This window comes from Peromyscus maniculatus, chromosome 20 (genome assembly GCF_049852395.1).
Source record: "Peromyscus maniculatus bairdii isolate BWxNUB_F1_BW_parent chromosome 20, HU_Pman_BW_mat_3.1, whole genome shotgun sequence".
NCBI classification, from domain to species: Eukaryota; Metazoa; Chordata; class Mammalia; order Rodentia; family Cricetidae; genus Peromyscus; species Peromyscus maniculatus.
In genome coordinates, this window is record NC_134871.1 from 51,759,599 (window position 1) to 51,777,746 (window position 18,148).

General features: G+C 53.5%; 2 protein-coding genes across 7 annotated transcripts; one reads left to right on the forward strand and one right to left on the reverse strand.

Moving 5' to 3' along the window:
- Window positions 1-202: 202 nt before the first annotated feature.
- Naga (alpha-N-acetylgalactosaminidase) lies at window positions 203-12,700 on the reverse strand. Its single transcript, XM_006980212.4, has 10 exons — window positions 11,178-12,700; window positions 10,568-10,649; window positions 9,694-9,829; window positions 8,889-9,060; window positions 7,547-7,724; window positions 7,195-7,289; window positions 6,447-6,608; window positions 3,552-3,749; window positions 1,287-1,430; window positions 203-864 (listed from the first exon to the last, which is right to left on the reverse strand). The coding sequence occupies exons 2-10, from the start codon at window positions 10,581-10,583 to the stop codon at window positions 718-720; spliced, it is 1,248 nt and encodes a 415-aa protein (XP_006980274.1). The 5' UTR covers window positions 10,584-10,649; window positions 11,178-12,700; the 3' UTR covers window positions 203-717.
- On the forward strand, window positions 11,389-18,069 carry Pheta2 (PH domain containing endocytic trafficking adaptor 2). Of its 6 annotated transcripts, none has more exons than XM_042265417.2 (2): window positions 11,389-11,518; window positions 15,539-18,069. In XM_042265417.2, the coding sequence occupies exon 2, from the start codon at window positions 15,716-15,718 to the stop codon at window positions 16,493-16,495; it is 780 nt and encodes a 259-aa protein (XP_042121351.1). In that variant the 5' UTR covers window positions 11,389-11,518; window positions 15,539-15,715; the 3' UTR covers window positions 16,496-18,069. The 6 variants fall into 6 exon arrangements, 4 of the variants coding, with proteins under 4 accessions (XP_042121351.1, XP_015854268.1, XP_042121349.1 ...); XM_015998782.3 differs by lacking the exon at window positions 11,389-11,518 and adding an exon at window positions 12,777-12,872; XM_042265415.2 differs by lacking the exon at window positions 11,389-11,518 and adding an exon at window positions 12,793-12,990.
- Window positions 18,070-18,148: the final 79 nt, after the last annotated feature.

Sequence of the window (18,148 nt, forward strand, 5' to 3'; positions counted from 1 at the left end):
AGGAAAAGGAATCTAAAAAGGAATCAGGTCCAAATGTCACTCTGGAAAACGACAGACCAGAAGGTGCTATACATCTTCCATGTGGGATGAGACTGGCAGCCAGCATCTGGGAAGTGCCACCCCAAGTTCCTCACTGAGCCCCAACCCCCTCCCAACCCCTTCGCCCCCAAGTCTATAACACCACCACTTGATTAGAGAAGAGTTAAAAAATAAACAGCTTTATTGGTGACCCAAGGGAGCTAAGGTCTCCAATCCATCCTTCGCTCCCCGAGGTGTCAATTGTAAAGGCCTTCTCCAGGAGGAAGGCCGATCACGTGATTTGTGAGAGTTCCTGGCACCGAGTCAGCTCTCTATTCTTAATTCGAAAAAAATTCCAAATCCTGATTTCTGAGTCAGCAAAGTCAGAGGCTAGAGTCCCATGGGCATCAGTGCCCTGCCTGTGGGGGCTCAGGAGGCTGGCCAAGTTGTTCAGCAATATCTGCAGAGCTGTGGAGGCAGAGGCCAGAAGGCCACAGGAAACCGCCCCAAGATTAGTTTCCAAGAGGGCCCCTGCTCTGGCAGGGCATGGAAACTGGCCCTGCGAATGCACTTTTGGGTATGATGGGGGTCACATCGCCAAGCAGCCTGGGGAGGACAGAACCCTGCCATGTCCTTGGCATGCCAAGGCTCCATGGTCCAGGCTCAGGGGGGCTGCCATAGCCTGTCATCCTTGGGTCCTCACAACCGGGACATCTGCGAGGAGAGCCCCTGGCTCTTGATGGGATATAGGTACCACATCACAACCCCCGAAGGATTGATGACCACGCTGAAGCTGCTTTCACTCTTGAGGCCACTGATGATGTCCCCTGTGAAGACATTCTGGCCCTGTATCGAGGAGGTATACATCATTATCAAGGCTAACGTGAGAACAGCAGCTATACAGAGAGGCCGCCCTCAGAAACGCCTAGAGGCTTGTACTTCCGCCTGTCTGTGCTAGGCCTCCAGGACACCCCATAGGAGTGGGGAATGTCCCACTCACTTATTAAGCAAGGCTGACAGATGTCCAAGCAGACGATAGAAAAGGTCCCACCCCGTGGAAAACTGTAAGAACGGTGAAAAGCATGCCGGCTGACCAGTGAGTGAGGAGCGGCTTGGGATGGCAAGGGTGCTCACTCACACCCAGCAGCGCCATCTACATGGCTAAAACAAGAGTGCAGGCTCTCAGGCATAGGGGCCACCACATGGGAGCCAGGGCCACCAGGATGCCAGAAGGCTGGGCTGGGGGCTGCAGGGGACGGGGCACTCACCTCATATATTCTGGATCTGGGGTATTTCAGGTCCAAGAGGGAGGAGTGGAAGTGGTGAGGCATGTCTGTCCTGCGGCTGAAGAAGACCAGGGCGCTGGCCTCATTGGACAGGTGCCGCTTGTACACTTCGATTTGGGATTCACTCTGGGCGTGAAAGAGAACCACTGGCTAGAGTCCCGTGTTCAGTCTGGTCCTGACATCCCTGCGTCCATACCCTCCCCTGCAGGCTCTCTCTTTAATCCCGGCCCACAGCTGTGTCACAGAGACTTGAGGCCGATGTGGTATCACAGCCATCCTTAGCCCTTTTCTCTCCCTCCCTTCCTGACTCAGCAGATGCTAACTAATTCTGTGCCAGGCCCGGCACAGGATGGCAAGAGGTACAGACACCGAGAACTGGGGGCCACACCCTGTGGGCACTGCTAAGAGCACTCCAGGGCTGCAGTTGGGAGCACGACTAAGAGAGGACAATGAAGGAGGGGAGGGATGCAGCTGGCCTCATGTAGAGAGCGCTTCATTATCCAGAACAATCCTCAGGCACAGCTCCACCGTTGGCACCTCTGGCAGGGACTAGTTATCTCCTTGGGACATCACTAACTCAACAAGGGCCTTCTGTTTTTTTTTTTTTTTTCTTTTTGGTTTCGGAGACAAGGTTTCACTATATAACAGTCCTGGCTGTCCTGGAAATTGCTCTGTAGACCAGGCTGGCCTTGAACTCAGAGATCCACCTTGAACTCAGATATCCCTCCTGAGTGCTGGGATTAAATGTGTGCACCACTTCCACTGCTCGGCTTCTTCTTTCTCCTTTCTTTCTTTTCTTTCTTTTTCTTTCTTTCTTTTTCTTTCTTTCTTTCTTTCTTTCTTTCTTTCTTTCTTTCTTTCTTTCTTTCTTTCTTCTTTCTCTTTCTTTCTTTCTTTCTTTCTTTCTTTCTTTCTTTCTTTCTTTCTTTCTCTTTTCTTCTTCTTCTTCTTCTTCTTCTTCTTCTTCTTCTTCTTCTTCTTCTTCTTCTTCTCCTCCTCCTCCTCCTCCTCCTCCTCCTCCTCCTCCTCCTCCTCTTCTTCTTCTTCTTCTTCTTCTTGACTGATTATTTTACTTATATGTATGAGTGTTTTGCCTGCATGTATGTAAACTTATGTGATGCCTGAGGCCAGAAAAGAGTGTCAGATTCATGGAATTGGAGTTACACACACCACATGCATTCTGGGAATTGAACACTGAGTCCTCCAGAAGAGGATAAGTATCCTTAACTACTAAGCCATTTTTCCAGTGCCAACTTTTATTAACTATTAATATGTATACGTGTGTGTGTGTGTGTGTGTGTGTGTGTGTGTGTGTGTGTGTGTGTGTGCTGTAAGTACATCAGAGAACACGTGGAAATCAGAACTTGTGGCATTTGGTCCTCTCCTTCGACTTTGTGGGTCTCAGGACTGAACCCAGGCCATCAGGGTCTCAGCTTTTCCAGCTGAGCCATCTTGCTGGGTCTCTACAAGTCCCTTCTATAGTTTGATAGATTTCTTTTCATTAGAGGCAGGGATTTGTGCGCAGAACTAAGGCTTTGGGGAGACACTATTGAATTCAAGTACAAGTGCATGGCCTTGGGAGAAAGTTGCTTAGATTCTGGACGTTCTAATTTCAGTAAAACAGAGTTACTGAGAAAATGCATGCAGGATGCCAGCCCTCAGTGGTGCTCAACAGTAGACAACCAGCAGGAGTAACAGTATACAGTAGACACGGGCAGGAGTAACTGTATACAGTAGACACCAGCAGGAGTAACAGTATACAGTAGACACGGGCAGGAGTAACAGTATACAGCAGACACTGGCAGGAATAACAGTATACAGCAGGCACTGGCAATATCAACAGTATACAGTAGACACAGGCAGTATCAACAGTATACAGTAGACATTTGCAGTAGCAACAGTAGACAGTAGACATTTGCAGTAGCAACAGTAGACAGTAGACACTCGCAGTAGTAACAGTATACAGTAGTCTCTGGCTAAAACCTTCTTGAGACTCTGGAGAAAAGCACTCATTTTCTGCAGGACATCACCTGAGTGTGGCTGCTGTGACTCACTGCTCCTCTTTGCTCATCGTGTCTCCCCACCCTGACTCTCAGGAATTGTCCTGCTCTGACCCAGGCAAGAAGCCAGCAGCTCCCAGCAGCATCCCTAACCCCATGCCACCAGGAGGGAGACCCAGCCCCAGCTCCGCTGCTCAGGGGAGCCCAGCTCCTTAGCCTCCTCTTCTTTTCACCCCGATTCCAATACCTTGAAGATCCTGAGTCCTGGGATGCCTAAGGGGTCCTGATTGATTTTGATCATGAGTGGATTCTGAAGGATGTCCATGTTCTGAGGGGAGATGGTACGCAGGTCCGTGGACATGAAGAGGGGGGCTGCCAGTATTGTCCACAGGGCCATCTGGGCCCGGGATTCCTCAAAGCTGAGGCCGAAGTTCCCGATGATCAGCTGGGGACAGAGGAAAGGAGCAATCAGCGCAGGCCTCCTCAGGGAGGTGGGCACCAGCCCCTTTGCCCAGCATGTGGCCAAGGCAAGAGCAGGCAGGGACCGGGGAGAAAGATGCACGTGGAGGCGTGGCTCAGCACACACAGCCAAGGGGCACTAGGGTGAGTCATACCCCATCTGGCATCAGCTTCCCCTGTGCAGAGGGGGTGATGGTCTTTTGGAGCTGCTCAGATGATAGATACAATGGGATCCTATGGCCAGAAAGTTTGCGAGTGGGGAGACGCAGGTTAATAAATACAAGTTCAGAGCCTGCTCTGGGCCAGAGGAAGTTCAGGGTTAGCCTGAGCAATTCAGTGAGGTTTGTCTCAAAGTAAATAACAGAAGAAGGGTGAGTATATAGCTCAGTGTAGGGTGCTTGCCTAGGATGTGTGAGGCCTGGGTTCAACCTTAGTACTGGGAGAAGAAAAAAATCAAACAAACAAACAGAGAAGAGGCTGGGCTCTGTGGCTCCCGCCTGTAATCTTAGTTAGCATTTGGGAGGTGGAGGCAGGTGAATTTCCATGAGTTCAAGGGCAGCAAGGTCTACATAGCCAACCAGGGCTATCCAGAGACTTCTGTCTCAAACAGAAAAACAGAAATGAGAAAGAGAAGGAAGGACAGAAGAGAGAGAAGTGAAAGGAAGAAATACTAGGGAGAAGGGGAGACACCAGCTTAGGGAGAGTGCCTGTCACTGCTGCTGGCCACCCTCGGCCACAGCTGGATGGACCACAGGGATTCCTGACTCCACAACACCCAACCGGTCCATAGTCAAGATGCAAAAACTCCTGGCTAGTGCTGTGGTCACTGCCATTATTCTCACTTTCCCAATGACAAGACCGGGGCATTGAAGATAGTGAGGATCTGGGCCATCCAAGCCAGGGTTAGCACATGTCTTTAATTCCAGCCCTTGAGCTAGAGGCAGGAGGATCTGTGACTTCCAGGCCAACCAGGATTCCACAGTGACACAGTGAGACCCTGTCTAAAAAAGAGAGGGGGAAAAGAAACACACACGCACACACACACACACACACACACACACACACACAGAGAGAGAGAGAGAGAGAGAGAGAGAGAGAGAGAGAGAGAGAGAGAGAGAGAGAGAGGAACCATGGAACTGGAACGGGCCAGCTGACGTTGAGAGCTGGAGCAGGCGTACCAAGGCAGGTGAGCTCAGCTCTCCAGGCTGGCCCTCCTCCTGCCTCATCCATCATTGTCATTGATCAGTGATGCTTCCTGACTCACTGGACTGATAATCCTGAGAGTATCTGTACCAGTCACCAGGGCTAGGATTGAGGTCCGAATAACTAGAAGCAGGATGGGGGGGACAGCAGTGTTGGGGGAGGGGCTGGGGCAGGGCTGAGGGCTTTGCAGGGTGAGAGGGCACAGCATCAAAGGAGCCAGAGGAAGGCCGGATGGATGCTACAGATGGGCTCTCAGAGCTCTCTGAGACACCGGAATGTCCTGGGAGGTGCTTAAACAATAGGTATTCCCAGACTATGTTCTTGAACATTCTGATGTGAAAGAGGGGGTGCAGGGAGGGGCTTAGAAGACCCCAGCACACCCAATCCAGTTTAGTGTTACGTTAGGCCCCACCTAGAACAGTGGTTCTCAATCTGTGGGTCGCGACCCCAAGGTGGGGGTCACATATCAGATATTTACATTATGATTCATAACAGTAGCAAAATTACAGTTGTGAAGTAGCAATGAAATAAATTTTATGGTGTGTTGGGGGGTCCCCACAACATGAGGAACTGTATGAAAGGGTCGAAACCTTAGGAAGGATGAGAACCACTGCCCTATAAGGAAGAGAGCACAGGGTGGTGGGATGCAGGGATGGCATGGAGGGTGCGGTTAGAGACCTCCCCTCTGCTGTGTGTTGTTTTGTATGTGCTGTGGGAGCCTCGTGGCTTTACCCAGCAGGTCCGCATAGAGGATGATTAGGACCACAAGCCTGAGTGCAGGTGTCTGAGATGGTCTGCACTTGGCTGTGCTGGGAGATGGTCTGTATGTGCTGTGGTAGCCCATTCTTGGGTTCCTCGTGGCTTTACCCAGCAGGTCCGCATAGAGGATGATTAGGACCACCGGCCTGAGTGCAGGTGCCTGAGATGGTCTGCACTTGGCTGTGCTGGGAGATGGTCTGTATGTGCTGTGGGAGCCCATTCTTGGGTTCCTTGTGGCATTACCCAGCAGGTCCGCATAGAGGATGATTAGGACCACCGGCCTGAGTGCAGGTGTCTGAGATGGTCTGCACTTGGCTGTGCTGGGGGATGGTCTGTATGTCAAGTTGCTCTGATTGGTCAATAAATAAAACCTGATTGGCGTGGTTAGGCAGAACATATAGGCAGGACTAACAGAGAGGAAAAATAAAAGAACAGGAAGGCAGGAGTCACTGCCTGCAGCAGCCGCCAGGACAAGGAAGATGTAAAGTACCGGTAAGCCACGAGCCACGTGGCAAGGTAAAGATTTGTGGAAATGGACTAATTTAAGCTATAAGAACAGTTAGCAAGGAGCCTGCCACGGCCATACAGTTTGTAAGCAATATAAGTCTCTGTGTTTACTTGGTTTGGTCTGAGCGGCTGTGGGACTGGCAGGTGAGAGAGATTTGTCCTGACTGTGGGCAAGGCAGGAAAACTCGAGCTACACCCCCTCCCATGCTGGTACCATGTCTGGGTCATTCCAGTGTCCAGGACCTGCCGCCGGCTGCAGTATGTCCTGGTATTTCACAAACCAGTCCACAATGGAGACCACGCTCTTCCAGGAGTCCTGGATATCATCATAGTTGCGCCAGAGATTGCAGGTTTTGGCCATCAGAGTGTAGTTCACCTGGATGTCGGGGAAGCCAGCACAAGTTACCCTGATGCCCAGGGACCACCTACCAGCTGGGGAAGCTCACAGATGGAGGCTTTGAATGAGGCGGCGTGGGTCCTCAGGGGTGTGTAGTCGGGGAAGGCAGCCCCACTCAGGGGCTGCCCAGGCCCTCCCTCCATACAGGGGATGTGCCCTCACCCTCCCCACCACGTGCCACGTACATGATGTGCATTCCCATTTCTTTGGTGGCAGCGCCACCACTTGCCTCCTTCAGGTTTGGAGGTCTGAGCCCTTCTCAGCAGCCTTCTGGGTCTTCTGGCCCACGTGGGACCACCCAGGATTCTGACCACTTGCTGAACATTGTACCTGTGGCTTGCTTGCCTGCCTTGGGTGCCAACACCAACAACCTACCTGATGAGCTGGCTGAGGCCTCCTCTATGGGTCAACAACCCGATCTCTAGACACCTACAAATGGGTGCGTTGGCTAACTATGAGGAGAACAACTCTGGCTATAGCGGCAGCCTGCCTTTGCCTGGCATGTAGAAGGTGATGGGGCCTGGGAGGGAGAAGCCATGGCAGGCAGGTACACAGAATGGCTTACCTTGGGGGGGAGGCCCCCTTCATAGGCTGGCCAGCTACAAGAAAAGGCGATGGGACGGCCTGTGGCATTCAGGGCAGCAGCCATCTTGGGATACCCTGCAGAAACCCCAATTTGGTGACTGAGTAGGGCACAGGGGACAGTGTAGGAAATGCCTCCCCATACCTAAACATTTACTTCCTGGGTGCCAAGCTGTAGGCGGTAACTATGGTGCCATTGCATCTTTAGGGGGCCTGGGAGTTGCAAGCAGTGGGTGAGGGATTTGGGGAGACTGCCACTGCTGGATGGGGGGGCAGACTGAGCCCCACAGCTGCTGCTCCTCTCCACATGATGGTCCAGCCAGGCATGAACTCACCCTCTGCACGTTCTGCGTCTGTGGAGTAACAGCCATCCAGCTTCAGCATGTCCACCTTCCACTCGGCGAAGGTTTCGGCATCCAGCTCCACTTTGTCGAGAGTGGTGCCGGGGTAACCCATGCAGGTCATTTTGCCCATGTCCTCATAGATGCCCAGCTTTAGACCCAGGGAATGAGCCTGTGGGGGTTGGAGAGACGTACAGGGGCTCAAGTGAGAACCTCTTCATAGGCATCTTGACAGAGCCCATTCAAACCCCCAACGGCTCCTCAGACACCAATATGGCCCCCAATCTTAGGTGTCTGAATGGCCTTTGATGGCAACAGGAGCCTCGGACATCAGCACGGACCCTGGCTGCAGCAGGGCCACGGACCCAGACATGGCCCTCAGCTGCAGCTCTGGCCCGGACGCCACCATGGCATTGAGATGATGGTGTACCAGACACGGGAGGCCTAGAACCAGATCCGTGACTCATCACAATGAGCATTTGCTACTAAAGCTGATAGGACAAAAGGGCATGCTATGTGACGCACCGAGGCCCCCAGTGCCGCCAGGGCGAATGAAGAAGTGTTGGAGAGGCAGAAAAGGAGAGGTGAAGAGGTCTTTGTTGTTGTTGTTTTGTTTTCTGTTTTTTCGTTTTGTTTTTATTTTTGTTTGTTTGCTTGCTTGATGTGTTTTGTTTTCTTTGGGGGGGGGGGGGTTGAAGGGTCCAGGAGGTGAGCTGGTCACCGAAGGTGAGGTGCCACTGAAGAATTAGGGTGCATGATGTGAAACTCTCAAAGAATCAATAAAGAAATTAAAAAACAAAACAAACACTTCAATGGCTCCCGGGGCTGGGGATATAGCTCAGCTGGCAGAGTGTATACCTAACGTGCACAAAGCCCTGGGTTCTAGTCCCAAACACTGCATGAACTGTGCATAGTGGCAAGCACCTAAAATCCCACAGCATCAAACATTTGTGTTTGTTTGAGACAGGGCCTCTCTAAGTAGCCCTGGCTGTCCTGGACCTCTCTATGTAGACCAGGCTAACCTTGAACTCATAGATCTGCCTGCCACTGGCATGTACGACCACACCCAACTAGCAACCAGACATTTAAGGTTATCCCCAGCTACAGAGTGTTGGAGGCCATCCCGGGCTACACAAGACCCTGCCTCAATGAAATGAAGTCTACACCCTGGGACCAAAAGGCCAGCTGTGGTCATTTTCCTCTAGCTGTCTCTTGCCTTGAGGCCTTTTACTGCCCCAGAAGCCTGATCTCTGGGATCAATTCAACCCGATGCCTCCTCCGGGAAAGGGAGAGGTGTGGCCCTCATACCAAGGGGCAGGGCTGGGGCGGGACTTACATAGTCAGCCAGGAAGGCAATGCCATGAGGGAAGCGCTGGGGATCGGCTATCAGGCGGCCACTGGCATCCCGCCCGCCAATCCAGCAGTCATCGATGTTGAGGTATACGTAACCTAGGTCCCGCCATCCGTCCTGGGCCAGCCGGTCAGCCATCTCCATGAAGAGCTGTTCGCTAGCAAGGGATAGGAGGATGGTGTTGCTCAGTAGCCCAGGCTGTCCCTCATGCCTACTCTTTGCTCTGAGTGTGAATTCTGGCTATAAAAAAATCACACCTCTCCCTAGCCAGTCAATGGTGGCGCACACCTTTAATCCCAGCACTTGGGGGGCAGAGGCAGGTGGATCTGTGTGAGTTCGAGGCCAGCCTGGTCTACAGAGTGAGTTCCAGGACAGCCAGGGCTACACAGAGAAACCCTGTCTTGCAAGACCAAAAGGAAAAAAAAAAGAAATCATGTCTCTGCTATCAGCTGAGGACTAGGCTAAGATAAGAAGAGTAAATGACTCCCAGATTGTGTCAGGGTGGGGTGAAAAGGGTGGTCTGGCCCCTAGGCCAAAGGGCAGGACTAGGCCAAGGGAAGCATGTGAGGCCTGACTGGCCTTTTATCTCGTTTCAGTTACTTCAGGGGCCAGGTCCACCTCAGGGTCCCTACCCACTGAGGCCCCACTGAGGCCCCAGGTAGGTCACGGGGTTAGGTATCAGCCTGCAGTCTCTGCAGGCTTGGTGATTCTGACCTTGTACTTTTTGCTAGTGAGTGTCCTCCATCCCCGACCCCCATTGTGTTGCCCCGGGTGTACAGATCTTACTCACCTGATGCAGTTCTTTGGGTCCTGGTCACAATCAATGTTACATCGGAAACGTTCCCAGGCCAGCCAGCCCATGGGTGGCGTTCGCAGAAGCCCATTCTCCAGCATCAGCGCCTGGGTCACCAGGGCCAGGAAGAGCACTGGGGGGAAGGTGGACGGTGACTTTGTATGTAAGTGGCTCCCACAGTCTCTCATCCTAGTCCTCACCTCACCCCACTCCCACTTTGCACAGCCCAGTGGGAACTAAGACTATCCGGTTCAGGTTAGAGTTGGGTCAGCCTGCAGTTGTGGGGAAGGTATGTGGGTCAAGGCAACGTGCTCAAAAAGCTGGGCCATCCACTTGCTGTTGCCACAGGCTGGGAATCAACATAACTGGCCCCTGAAGTCATGTCCTTGATATATGTGAGACCAGATCCCTCCTTCTCTTCCGACACAGACGTGGCAGCACATTGTGGACAGAGAGGTTTCTGAGGCCTTGCGGCTCTTTGCTCTCCACCTCACAAAGCCTCGGAAGGGCCTGACGAGGTTGGTCAGGCTGGACTCACCTACATGAGCCCTTTCCTCTTGGGAGTTCAGTATCCCTACATGTAAGTTACTGTACCCACTTTACAGGGATGCTATGGCAGGCTGGTACCCGGTAGGATGGGCCTCTACACTGGAGCAGGGCTGAGAAAGGAAGTGCCCCTCTTTGGAGGGGAAACGATTCCTGGGTGGGGAGCATCTCCTTGCTTTTCCTGACCCGGTTCCAAGAAGAAGAGAGGAAGTGTTCTCCCCACATACCTACATCAAGAAAGAGGAATAAGTACCAGACAGAGAGGCCTGGGGCTCCCCCTCCACACCTCTCCCCCCCCAAAGCCACCCCAGTAGGTTGTGGGTACCTGTCTTCCGCAACATTGTCTTGGAATCAACTCTCAGGACCCAACCGAATCTTCTCTGCTCAGATCAGCTTTATATGTTGAACTGTGGAAGACAACATGGTAAATGTCTCATCGGGCATAGTGGCGCACGCCTTCAATCCCGGCACTCGGGAGGTAGAGGCAGGTGGATCTCTCTGTGAGTTCCAAGCCAGCCTGGTCCACATAGCGAGTTTCAGGCCAGCCAGAGTTGCATAGAGAGACACTGCCTCAAAAAGAAGAGTTATGGCCGGGTGTTGAGGCGCACACTGTTAATCTCAGCACTCTGTGAGTTTGCGGATAACCTTGTCTGCATAGTGAGTTCTAGGACAGTTGTGGTATCAAGTCGCTTTCATCACCGTCACCCTTTACCCAGCCATCACTTCCCGGAGCCTGGGCTCTTCCTTTAGAACTACACTGAGCCCAGGACGCCGTCCTTTTACCAGATCAGTGCCAAAAACGGCATGACTGGTTCCAGGAAGCTCCGGAAGAAGGGAGGCGTTGGGCCCTACCAGGCTCCGGATCCCCATGCGGGATCCGGGTTCTCTGCCTCAGCCCTCAAGATCCCAGGTCCAGGGTCGCCTTTGGTCCTTACCTTCTCGCTCGCTCGCTCGGTCCGCTGTGCGCTCACCCTCGAGAGCCCCCAGCCGCTGCCACACGTACCTATAGCGACCCAGAGGCGGGGCATCGCGGGGCAACCCTTCCGCAGCAACCAATCAGAATCCCCTAGCAACGCCGTGCCCTCCCTCTATGCCCCAGAACCCAGCCTCCATAAACTCCGCCCATTTAAGTTCGCGTTCTGCGCGCTCCCGAGGCGCGACCCCGGAGGAATCGGCTCCAGGACTCTGTGCGCGCTCGGCTACGCGCGCGTCTGATTGGTGTCCTCTGTGCTCCGCCCCAGAGGGCGCGGGTGGTGTCCCCTACTGCTCGCTCTCAGTAAGTGGCGGTGCAGTGAGTTTCTACTGAGGGCGAAAGGAGACAGCCCAGAAACCTGGCCCTTAACTGCTCAAAACCGGTAGTGAGGAGGCTGGGTGGGATTTCAGCCCTCGAAGAGTTAGAAGGCTGTCCCCTCCCCTCCATCTGACACCCAAGGGGTTATTCGCCCACCTACTCCCCAAATTCATTCATTCAATTATTTATGGAACATAGGCCGGTGCCAAATGCTATTTCTGGATGCCTTCACACTGATGCTGATCATCACCGGTCCCTAACGGAACAGTGCCGTCTTCCACATCTCAGGCAAACTTACTTCTCTGTGCGGCAGCCCAATGCTCAGTACATTCTACTCTTTTCCTTGTCCTTCACATATAATTCTCCCCAAATCCTGTGCTCTCTACCTTCGGACTTCACCCCTTGTCTCACACTGCGAGGCTGGGCTCATCATATATTGTCTGGATGATTCACAGAAGCCCTTCAGGGACCTCCTGCTTCCCGCGAAGGTTACTTTCTCCACAGCAGCCAAGGCAAAACCTTGAAAACTCAGCTCTGTGGACTGGAGAGATGGCTCAGTGCTTAAGAGCGCTTGTCGCTCTTGCAGAGGACATGGGTTCGGTGTCTGGACTCACATGGTGATCAGGGGATCTGACACCCTCTTCCGAACTCCGAGGCCACCAGGCATGCACACGGTGTACACAGACATACATGCAGGCAAAACACTCATACATGTAAAATAACCTAAAGAGAACCCCAGCCAGTCCTGGCCACGCCTCTCTCAAGCCCATGTTTGTCTACTCTCTTAGTTTGGAGCAATGGCTTTTCCAAGCCCCGCCCTCTACCTTTTGGTCCTGTTTCCGGCTGTCACCTTTTCCTCATTGACCTCCTTGTGGCTCTTCCAATACAGTAGCCCTGGGGTGGGGTGGGGGTCCTTTGGACTAGCTGTCCTCTCTGCCTAGACTGCTGACACCCTCACATCCCGTAATTATTTGTCAAAGTGAGGTCTACCCGGGCCATTCTATTTAAACCACAAGCTGCGCACCCTGAGAAGCCCGTGCTCTATTTCCCCAGGCAATTTTCACCTTGTAACATTTTCACTCTAGACGATACTATTAATTGAAGAAAAGTTGGTAAACAACAACAATAACGAAGACCCACTGCACCCCACAAGAAACCATCCAGCGCAACTCAAAGCAGGGTGTAGCCTAATGCTTCTCTCTCTCCATTGTGAGGTCAGGCAGGGGAGGGACCTCAGAGCTGAGACCTAAATGTCAAGGAGCCCTGAGGCTAGCGGTGGGGGTAGGGTGAGAAGAAAGGGCCCCCTCTGGACTTCAGGAACTGCAAAGCAGAGGGTGAGGTGAGAACCCACAAGCTCCTGGGCAGGCATTTGAACGCATTTGCCTTCAAGGGCTTCTGGGAATCCCGCCTGCTTTCCCGCGGTCCTCCCTGCAAGCCTTTGGATGGACAGACACCAGGTAGAGCCTCGGGACCAGAAGTGGACTGCAGACCCGCACCGGCGGGTGATAGAAGCCGTAATGGCCAATTTCGAGAGGCAGAGACGGGGCCGACCCAAGGACGTGGTTGAGAAACTCGGCAGGTTTTGCAGGCTCTGTAGGAGCTCGCCCTAAGAAGCGCCCTATCTGATGACTTGCCAGGCTTGGCTCTGCCAGGGTGGGGTGGTACTGGATGGCCGATGAGTGGCAACTTTTGTGGGGAAAATAGGACACCCGAATTCTTCTTCGGTGGTGGGCTGGGGGCCTGTGGGTAGCCTGAGGTTTGTGCTCGGGATTCGAGGCCATCCTTCACCGACAAGTCCTGCGACTCAGGCCGGTCCCCACCCTCCAGGGCCTCAGTTTCCCTCCGGTGTGCGTGCTGAGACGACTTTGCAGATCCCAAGGCCTGGTGGGTACTGGGCGGGGAGAGGCCGGGGCGGTAACACGAGCTTCACGGGCGGGGTCTCCCGGCTCCAGCGGCCACGTTTGCCGCCCGGGCGGAGGCTCGGGATTCGGAGCAGGGGGCGACCGCATCGCACCCGACGAGCCGGGCTCGGGTTCTGGAGGTGAGAGAGGAGGGCCGGGCGGGCTCCGGGAGGAGGTGATCTGGAGGGCGTGGCTGTGGACGTGGCTGGAGAGCCCGGGCGGGATCCAGGGACCCAGGCACCAGGGCCGTCCCAGGGCGAGGCCTCATCTCCAGGCGCTCGTGGGCTCGGCCCCTCGGTGGGGCCCACGAAGGGCTGCGGCTAAAACGGCTTCTTCCTCTATTCCGGGCCTGCTTGCTTCTCTTTGGAACCCTTCTCCTTCCCCTCGCCCATCCTGGCTGCGATTTCATCACTGGCTGCTTAAGTCATTATTTGTTTAACTGTATTTGCTTACTGCGTGTCTCTCCAGCTGCAAAGTAGATTTCAGGAGGACAGGGACCTAGTTTTGTCCACTGATGTATTCCCATGAATTCAACAAGTCTGCACAGGGCTGATCATTGGAGCTTACCGGGCAATCAAGCTTAAGTGATAGACTGGGCAATTAAGCTATGGTGATAGACATCCTGCAAACAGGGACAGTGATAAATGAAAACATTGGCGATGGCGGCAGGGGGTGGGGGGAGTTGGAGAAAGGGACAAAGCCAGAAATGGAGGACTGCTGGCCCGCTGACCTTAGAACAAGCCACTGTGGATAGATAGAGCAGCAACCAGGAGAGGTTTCTGCCGTACTATGGTAACAAGTGCTAGAAGGGAAAGCCTTGGCTGGCACTTCACTGACCTACCTAGCCCCAGAGGGCCCATAGCTACAGTCAAGAGACTGTGGACCGAGACACAGAGGAAAGCTCAGTTGCCCCGGGGTGGGGGGGTGGGGTGGGGGGGTGAGTGGGGCATTCAAACAGGGAGGCAGGGCTTCCTGCAGGAGGCTGCCCTCTCAGTGGGCCCTGGCGTTAGAACAGCAATTCTCACGTTCTTTGAGAACTGTGTTGCAAGCTCCCTGGGTGGCAAACATGTGGCTGAGCTGTGTGGTTAGATAAGAGGCCACCCTGTCCCCTCTGTAGGCTTTTCTGATAAGTGTGTCACCAACAAGACCCCACCTAGAAAGTGTGAGACCGTGTGCAGCTTCTCCTTCATTATATGACCCCTGCCGGTTCAGCTGCTCTCTAAGGAGCCGTGGCGCAAGAGAATTGGTGGGTATATATGTCTTCAGTGTCCCCAGTGCCAGTGGAGTTTATAGAGCGGGTCCCCTTTGACCCGTCACTGGCTGGTCCTTCTGCCTCCATGTGGCTCTGAAATCACAGGTTCTTATTAAGGTGGGCCGGACACCACTGAGAGACTGGTAGGGGCCCAGGAAGGTCATGGGACCTGAGTGAGCATGGCAGCAGGTGTGCAGTCCCAGGACTGGGAAGGTGGAGACAGTTGGATCAGCTCAAGAGCATCTTTGGGTACATAGTGAGTTAGAGAGCAGCCTGGGCCACCTGAAACCCTGTCTTTAAAAAACAAACGAGCAAACAAAAAACCACCATGCCGATGTCCTGCCATTGTTGTAGACTATTACTTTAAGGTGTGCTTCTTTTGTTTATGTTGCATTTGTTTAACCCTGTGAAACTGTGTTACTGTGCCTGTCTAAAACACCTGATGGTCTAATAAAGAGCTAAATGGCCAATGGCAAGGCAGGAGAAAGAATAGGCAGGGCTGGCAGGCAGAGAGAATATATAGAAGGAGAATCTGGGAGGAGAAGAGATCTAGGAGCCAGAGAAGGAAGAGGACTCCAGGGGCCAGCCACCCAGCCACACAGCAAGCCACGGAGTAAGAGTAAGATGTACAGAAATAAGAGAACGGGAAAAGCCCAGAGGCAAAAGATAGATGGGTAATTTAAGTTAAGGAAAGCTGGCATGAAACAAGCCAAGCTAAGGTCGGGCATTTATAAGTAAGAATAAACCTCCATGTGTGATTTATTTGGGAGATGGGTGGTGGGTCCCCCAAAAGAGCAGAAACAATATTTCATTCTTGTTCTCCTGATATAATTACTGTCTTTTCTGTTACAGGTTTTTGATATCCAGGTTTTTTTGTGTGACCAGTACCTGACCTTTGAGATGAATGGCAAGGAAGACTAGTCAGTCTCCTTCACAGATGAAGTCTGAGAGCTGCAGTAGGAGCCACAGGACTGGGCTGCAGGCCTTCTGAGCTACCACCCCTCTCTCTCAGCCATTCTGGTGGGAGCCATGAAGCTGAACAAGAGGAGTGTGGCCCACTATGCTCTGAGCGATTCTCCAGCGGACCACACTGGCTTCCTTCGTACTTGGGGAGGACCAGGGACCCCTCCTGCTTCCGGTGGTGCTGGCCGGAGATGCTGGTTTGTTCTCAAGGGCAACCTACTGTTCTGTTTCGAGAGCAGAGAAAGCCGGGCTCCTCTGAGCCTGGTGGTATTGGAGGGCTGCACGGTGGAGCTGGCTGAGGCTCCTGTGCCCGAGGAATTTGCCTTCGCCATTCGCTTTGATGCCCCTGGAGTGCGCCCGCACCTGCTGGCCGCGGATGGCCAGGTTGCCCAGGAGGCCTGGGTGAAGGCCCTGTCCCGAGCCAGCTTTGGCTACATGCGACTTGTGGTACGAGAACTGGAGAGCCAGTTGCAGAATGCCCGGCAGAGCCTGGCCTTGCATCGCTGTGCATCCCAGAAGTCTGTTGCCAGCTGCAGTAAGCCTCAGCCTCCGGACCGGCGGGCTCCGGGCCCTGAGAATGGCCACCTTCTCCCCAGGGAACGAAACTCCAATGGTTCTGTGGAAGAAAGGGGGAGCAGGCCAGTGGGTCGGGATTTGACTGAGTGGGAGTTACAGGGCCCTGCCAGCCTCCTCCTAAGCCGGGGACAGAGCCCTGTGTCCCCTGAGACCTCCTGTTTCTCTACCCTGCATGACTGGTATGGGAAGGAGATTCTGGAGCTGAGGCGAGGATGGCAGCAGAGGGCCAGTGGGAGCCAGCCGGAGAGCAAGCAACAGAACAGCCCCTGAGGCAGGACCTCTGAGCTGTGGCCCTGTCCTGCTGGTTGGGATGCTGGGGTCGGTACTTCAGGAGTTAAATGTTTACTCACTTCCCATGGTGTGTGTGTGTGTGTGTGTGTGTGTGTGTGTGTGTGTGTGTGTGTGTGTTTTCTGAGGCCTGGAGAGGCCAGGTGGCTGATGGGAACATAAAGTGATGCAGGAAGGGGGCTGTGCCCCCCGCCCCTCAAGGACAGTCTAGCCATAATTTCCAACACAAGAAGTCTTGGGCATCTACATGCCAGAGGCGACTGCGGAAGTTGCTTCAGGACTGGCATTGACATGGTTTGGGTAGGGCTCTCTGTCGGAGAGGCTCTTCCGGTGCTACAGGGGGATCCCCCCCCCTTTGTCCGTGTTGAGTGCTGGATGGACATTGCCCTGGGAGAGGCAGGCAGCCTTTATTCAGGAACAACCCTTCCTGATCCGTTGTTCAGGGCCACTCCCCGGGACCCTGTCACCTATCGCTTGTTTCCCAAGGCTTGTCTGCCAAGACCCCTCATGGCCACTCTGGTGTATCAGGCCAAGTATCCTTTTCTTCTGTTCTGAGAGGTCAAATGGCTGGGCCTACAGCGCCAGAAGCCAGGCCCAGCTGTCCCCTTTATATAGGCGCAGTGACAGTGACTGTGGGGAAATGTGGGGCTTGTACCCCCTTCCCAGACAAAGTCTGCCTCTTCCTGACCTCCCTTCTTTCCCTCTCTGGGGCCTTGGGGCAGCCTGATCAAAATTTATCCAGGCCTAAAGGCCAAACTCTGGCCTCCAGGAGACTCAGTTTCACGGTCTTCTTGGCCAGGGCCAGGGCCTGTGATGCCAGCCATGTTTCCTCAGGCCTGCTTGCAGCATCATAGTCAACTGCCCTTGACTGTACGCACAGGTACTACGCCTTTGCTAACTTTATTACAACAGTAGTTTAGTGTTCGTTCTTTAAATAGTTTGGTTTTTGGAGACCGGGTCTCACTTTGTAGCCCATACAGGCCTGGATCTCATTCTTAGCTTTGCAAGCGCTGGGATTATGGATAGGAGCCATCACGCCCAACTTGCTTTTGTGATTTGTTTTGTAGCAGGACCTGGCGGGAAGGCCTGCCAGCCTAGCCCCTTGTGTTAGCACATCTGGCTTCAGCTTTGTTGTTTTCCTTATAATCAGAACAGCGAAGTTTGCAAGGTGTGGTAGCAGAGGAGCTAGAGGAGGACCAGGAATTCAAAGACATCCGTGACTACATAGTGGGTTGTTTTTTACTAGACTGGGCTCCTCTCACAAAATTATTCGTTTTCGTTATTATAATCTATGTTTACAAATGACGAGTCAGGCGTCAGAGCTGCGAAGCCGGTGTCCGAGGCTAGCCACGGAGTGAGCCCGGGAACCTGTCTTGCTGGTGCAACCTCCAGCAGGCAATCCGGCTGCTTGCTTGCTCCCCAGCCCTGTCTGAGAAGCTTGCTGCCCACTGCACCTGCGGTTCGAATGCTCACGGGCACTCTGGGCTCTCGTTAACTTTCTATTGTTACAGTTCCTTTTTTATAAATTCAAATGCCAAGTAAAGTTTTTCATCATACATTTCGGTTTCTTATTAATTCAAGTCTTTAAGTGGTGAAGGTCCCCAAAATCTGTACAAGGGGAGCCCCAGACGGACG

What these genes read in the sequence shown, in the direction of transcription:
- Naga (XM_006980212.4), bottom strand. An exon ending in GACCCAAAGAACTGCATCAG is followed by an intron (nt 9,061 to 9,693) that starts GTGAGTAAGATC and finishes ATCCCTTGCTAG; the next exon opens with CGAACAGCTCTTCATGGAGA. An exon ending in CAGGACTCAGGATCTTCAAG is followed by an intron (nt 1,431 to 3,551) that starts GTATTGGAATCG and finishes TTTCACGCCCAG; the next exon opens with AGTGAATCCCAAATCGAAGT.
- Pheta2 (XM_042265417.2), top strand. Translation starts at nt 15,716, where the DNA reads ATGAAGCTGAACAAGAGGAGTGTGGCCCACTATGCTCTGAGCGATTCT.